Genomic DNA, 6,173 nt, shown 5'->3' on the forward strand with positions numbered 1-6,173 from the left:
TGATAAGTCTAGAGGACAAGCCTGCCACACAGAGCTCTAAAAAATCTAGCAAGAAATCAAAGAAAACTGAACAAGAAAATTCCTTGAAAGAGTCTGTGGTGGAACAGGAGTCTCTGATGTCAATGCCGGAAGAAATCACCTTCTGTGAAAATGATATCGAGGATGTATTAAACCAAGTGGAGAAAATGGAAAATTCCTTTGGAAGTCCTACAAACAGTGTTAGTAAGAAATCATCCAAGTCAAAGAAGGACAGAAGTGAAAATGTGGACTCAGAGCCTGCCAACAAGAGAAGAAAAAGAAATGTTTCCAAAGAGAAATCAAAAGAAGCAGGAGAACCTCCACTGCAGGCCTCAACTGCTTCCAAATCTTCCATGTCAGTGTATGATTTTGATGAAGACACAGACTTCTCCACTCCACTTTTTCCACTTCACTCCTCCAGAAATTTAAGTGGAGGAGCGAATGCTAAGAACCAGACGGCCTCTTCAAGCAGTGATAAAACTCCTACCTCTTCCAGTCCGCTTTTTTCCATGCCTGTGATCACAACTGAACCAGGCTCCACGACCACTCCCCTCTTTGACGATTTTCCTATGACTCCCAAAAAGCGTGGAAAACACAAAAAGAACAAAAAGGTGGAGGAGAAAATATCTGATGTAACAGTTTCCAAAAAATCAGACAATGATCTCTTGAATTCTAACAGTTTAGACAGGTTAGGTTCTGAAAGTAGGACAGATAGTGATAAAAATATAACCAGTGATGTGACTAAGAAAAACAGTGAAAATGGTTTAGAAAAAATGGATGTACAGTACTCTTCGAAAGATAATGGATTTTTGAGCAAAACTGACACAAGGCAGCATTCTGTGAATTTTCCTAGTGAACAATCTAACAACAAAAATTCTTCATCTTTATCTTTTGAATCTCAAGGGAACACAGAACAACAGATGTCTATGACAACTCAAAATATGGATTCTAGCAGGCAAGATAGAACGGAGGGAAATTTGAACAGCAGGAGACCTGCGGCATCAAGATCAAATGTGGATCAGATGTCTGTTGATACAAATCCTCTAACAGTAGATACAAATGACATTGAATCAACTGTGAACAATTTACTGGGACTTTCTCCTCACATGCTATCGCCGAGCAACATGAGGCATAAACAGGTGCAACAGTCACCTCAATTACAGACCCCAAAGTCCAACTCGCCAGCTTCCATGAAGTCTCCCATGACTTCCCCAGCCATTACATATCAGCAGCAGACGCACATGTCAAACGATCACTTGACTCGTCCGTCTGCTCCTTCCTCCATATCTACCAATCCGGATTTGACATATTCTGCTGAGTCTCTGTTTAGTTCTCAGTCCAAGCATTTGGACAGCTCTAGAGGAATGGACACCAACTCCTCTCAACTGCAGCAGACAACAAGGATGTCTGGTAATACAGATTCCATGATGAAGCCCACTGAGGAGAGTAGTAGTGCTGCGAGGCCTAAATCTATATACTCTGCCGACAATTTTGTTCACAGTGCTAAAAATGACAAATCATCCAAATCGGCACCAAATGTGATTAGTCCTTCAATGTCCACAAGTTTGCCTCGTGGTCAAAATGAAAATAGTTCAGATGGCTTTAACTTTAATAACATTGGTCTCAATTTATCAACACCTACCACTTCCACGAATTCTTTCATGGACAGTTTGACAATGTCTCCAATAATATCAACTGTTGCAAATACAACGTCTTCATCCACTCCATTTACTTTCACATTGTCTTCTAATTCATCAACCCACACTACATCCACAGCATCCATGATGCAGTCACCTGCTTCACAATCCCAGAACTCATCACATCAAGGGAACCACAATTTCCCATTTTATTCTCCACATCAGTCACCACAGAGACCACCATCTCACCACCAAAGGCCACCAACCACGTCTGCCTCTCCACAGCATACCAACTCTGCTCCAAGCAACATTTCATCAAATCAGTCTCAAAGACCTCCAGTGAACAATCTGTCAAATTTTGACCTTAATCTTCCGCCTTCCAACTCACAAATGCCATCTTCACAATCCTCACAGCGTAGATCTTCTCATGAACATGATGCCAGGATGTCACAACATATGCCATCTATGGCTGATTCACAGTATCCTTATGGAATGTCAAGAAATTGCTCAGTCCAAGATCAAAGACAAAGAGAACAAACTACAATGCCAAGAGAAGAACCACCCAGTTTTCCAAATATTACAGTAACGACCCATGAGGGACCACTGAACATGGGTATGAGTAAATCAAACCCCCATAAGCGTATGAATGACATCGGACAAGGAAGCATGTCTTCAAAGTCTGCCAGTGATTCCAGGTCAGATAGGACCTCAGGAGGAGGCTACAGTATGAACAGTAGCATGCAGCCATTTTTCCCTCCTCCCAACTTTTCCAATTCTTCTAGTAATCCATTGGAAACACCTCCTCTGTACCATCCTCCTATGTTGGGCAGTGACAACCGAGGCAGTATGGGTGTGCGGGGTTTTAATCCGGTATTTTCCTCCTCACAAAGTTACAATCCAGTGCAGCAGAGTTTTGGTGGAAATAGGTACGAGAGTAACAATGTTCCACCCTTTTCACAGAGAGATTCATCAGGCACTCAGCCTTTGAGTCACACTCCACCCAATCAAGTGATGGATGGGCGGAAATCGGCTAACACCCCATCATCTCAAACAGCAAAGAGTAACAAACAGCCATCTCAACCAATGCAAGGAAGCCAGACAAACAGAACAATGAATGGACCACCCTCACACCGGTCAGGGCCCACCCCTCCCCAGGCCCCACCACAGGCTTCCCACAGACCAGCCCCACAGCAACAGCTCTCACAGCCTCAATCTCAACAATCTAGGTCAAAGTCATCAAGCTCAAGTTCAAGGTCATCTTCTTCTAAACAATCACAGAAGAAAAAACAAAACTATGTGGAAATGGAAAGTGGTATTCCCCCTCATCCTGCTATGTTCGAGGCCAACAGAATGACCCCTCTGTTTCCCCTCCCCCAAGCTCGATCTCCGCCATTCCCAGCCAATTTATTTGGTTCTGGACCCCACCAGGGTGCCTCTATGTCAAAAAATTCAGAACTCAGTAGTCCTTTCAATCAGTTATTTCCACCAGCTCGCCCGCAGAATGGACTTGGATTCCAGTTCAATAATTTCGGAATGAACAGTGTACATAGTGCCATGTCCAATTCCCCCCAAATAACGCCCCATTCCGGAAGTGTTACTGTAACTCCACACATGTCAAATTTTACCTTTACAAATATTTTTTCGGATGTGAACAACTCTTCACAGAATGACGCTCTCAACATTTCTCCAATTAAATTCCCCCATCCCAATCCCATGCTTCCACACCAGGGTATGGATCCCAACTCACTGCATCACCCACATCAGCAGGGATCCTCCATCTATCACCACCACAACAGAGCTCATCCATCATCCGTCATCCACAACGCCATGAACATCAATAGCATTCTAGGCCATAATCACCACAGTTTTGATTCTAGAGGAATGTCCCAGGGGATGAATACCTCGGTAGCCCCTCCTTTTGCGGGACACGGGCACCCCCCAGGTTTTGGTATGCCCCCTCTGAATTTCTCCATGCATGACACATGAGACAAATCTAAAAAAAAAATGTCCATTCCTTTCGATATATACTGTATGTTTATGATCAACTTTTGCATTTACCTGTACCTTAATTTTAGTGTAAAGAACAAATGTGCCATACTATTGTAACTTGGGCTAATGGAAAAGCGAAAAGCAGCATTTTGAAAAGTTTTATTCGAGTTGACACAGTATTAGAATGTTACCTGGTAAATTTATATTTGTTTGAAGTATTTTTGAAATATTATAAGTTCAGTTTAAGTTTCTAAAAAATATTTTCTTTTGTATTACATGCACTTTGAAGGAATTTGATTTTATTCTCAAAGACATATGTGTCTGTGGACACAAGTTAAGATTAGATTTTTTGTCTCACAATCTTTAAAATATCAAGAGAGAGAATACATGTAATTTTAAAAAATGGTTTTCTATGGGCTACTACCAAATGAAACAGTTCTGTATAATTTTTCGTAGGAATTCATAATATTTTGCTAATTTAAAGTTGTTCAGTTGAGTTGTCTATTTTGGAAGAATTTTTCTATTTATGATTAATGGTTGTTCTCATTTTTATTTTGTTAAGTGTGTAAAAAATAATCTCTGATGTAAATTGTTCCTGTGAAATAATTTGAGAAGGTCATTATGATTTGCTGTTGAATTGTAAATGTACTAAATCGTACCACCCCTAATATTTTGTCAAGACGACAATTTCTCCCCTTTCCACCCTTCCCCATGAATTAGAAAAGAGGGATCCAAATTTGGTCTTATGCAAATTACCTTATTATCGAAATTGTTTTCACCTTTTACACTCATTCAGGTTCTATTTTATTTGAAGTATGCAAAAGCACGGTTATTCATTCAAGACTTCAGACTTTTTTAAAGGAGCATTCATTTAGTTGTAATTCAGGATGAAGTTTTTTACTTTGCAATTTTTGCTTCTGAAAATTCCCAGTCTGTAATTGCACACAATTATTTATTGTTTTGGTTTTTATTTATTGCATTAATAATCTTTATCTTGAAGTTTGTAAACATACTTTTTTTTCATTGGGTCATAATTTAGCAGCATAAAAATTTCTTAGGAAGAAATTATGTGATTTCCTCGCTTTGTCATTATACCTTTTAAGTTGAATTTTGAGCGAGAAGTAAGGTTAGCAGTTTTGATATAAAAACTGGTTTACATGTATTTTATTTTAGCAAAAAATTTAACTTTGGTAATTTGACATTATCATGCTAGATAGCCTTTGTGTTAAATGAATTGTTAGTGATATGCAAGTTTAGCAATTTCAGCATCCTTACTAAAAATCCTCACTAAAAATTTGGCCTATAGGGTATGTTCTTAATGCATTTAAAGTATGCTGCGGAAAAACAAAAATTGACTGTGCACATAGATTAAATTAATCCTTTGTTGGAAAAAATCTTTCAGTAACTTTCTTACTGAAATATCAAGAAAAAATGTTTTGAAGTCTTCCAAATAACTGAGTCTGACTGAATTAAGAATACGTTAAAAAGTATAGGATGACTATTAATTTTGTGTCTTGAGGTGAAGTATTGAAGTTTGATCATGTCACTGCTTGCTTAAAATTGGAGCTCATTTGAAATTTTCAAGACTGAATCTTGAAAAATTAAATATTTTAAGGAAGGGTTGCAAAAATAATTTTGTCTTCTTCTGTTGATTGTAACGGATAACGCGTAATTTCCTTTTTTTTTGAATTGATACAGTACAACCAAATTATGTCTTTGGCAATCTCTATCACATTTCCTATTACATTTCTTATGATTCACTGCATATGACTTCTCTAGATGAGATGAAACTTAAAAAATAACATACTGTAAAACATGTCTAATCTGTACACAACTTGCTCCAAAGAAAATGGTCGGATTTGACAATATTCTGGATAAGACATTTTAAACAATCCAGGGGACCAAAAAGTTACACAGATTAGACAGCTGTTGCTGTATATTCATTTACTGGTAAATGTTTTAATTTGTTTGTGCCTTACTGTCTTTTTTTTTTAATTATAATTGAGATCTGTACTTAAGCTAGGCATTGTTTCAAACTGTAATTTTTGTGTGTTGATTTGAATTTGAAACGATTTCAGTGAGTATAAAATCTAAGTCTCAACTCCTAGTTGGTAACATTAATTAATTCAATGTTGTGATATTTCATTTGATGAACTGTTCAATGTAGTCGTTTCAGATTGATCATGTTGAAAGATTTTAATTTCTCAGATGAATGTTCTTAATTCAAGGCTGGCACTTGGGAAAAATATTGCACAAATGAAATTGTTACCTGTTGAATTTGATGTTCTAACTTCTGAACTGGCTGAGCTTTTGAATGATAAAGATACTCTGCTTTTTTCTCACCTTACTTCTTTGTATCATGAATTTTAGCTTTATTCCTTGTACCATATTGCTGCAGCTTCAACAATTTTCCCCCTTAGTATGAATGCCACTGCCAACTTACAATAAAAACTGTTACTCTTTTCAATATACATATTACATGTATATGTACTTACAAATGTATATATATCTAAGCTTGTCGTATGTGGA

The 6,173-nt window shown here is 37.8% G+C and overlaps 1 protein-coding gene across 1 annotated transcript; it reads left to right on the plus strand.

Annotated features, from left to right (window-relative positions):
• Nucleotides 1-5: 5 nt before the first annotated feature.
• Nucleotides 6-4,610, plus strand: LOC134241399 (mucin-3B-like; the record flags this gene model as incomplete). Its single annotated transcript, XM_062723459.1, has 1 exon — nt 6-4,610. A coding segment is annotated over one exon (3,636 nt), but the record flags the coding sequence as incomplete, so codon positions are not given.
• Between the last annotated feature and the right edge of the window lie 1,563 nt (nt 4,611-6,173).

The sequence above is a fragment of the Saccostrea cucullata genome, unplaced genomic scaffold (assembly GCF_032062105.1).
Source record: "Saccostrea cucullata isolate Sc308-1 unplaced genomic scaffold, CSIRO_AGI_Scuc_v1 ctg22768, whole genome shotgun sequence".
Classification (NCBI taxonomy): domain Eukaryota; kingdom Metazoa; phylum Mollusca; class Bivalvia; order Ostreida; family Ostreidae; genus Saccostrea; species Saccostrea cuccullata.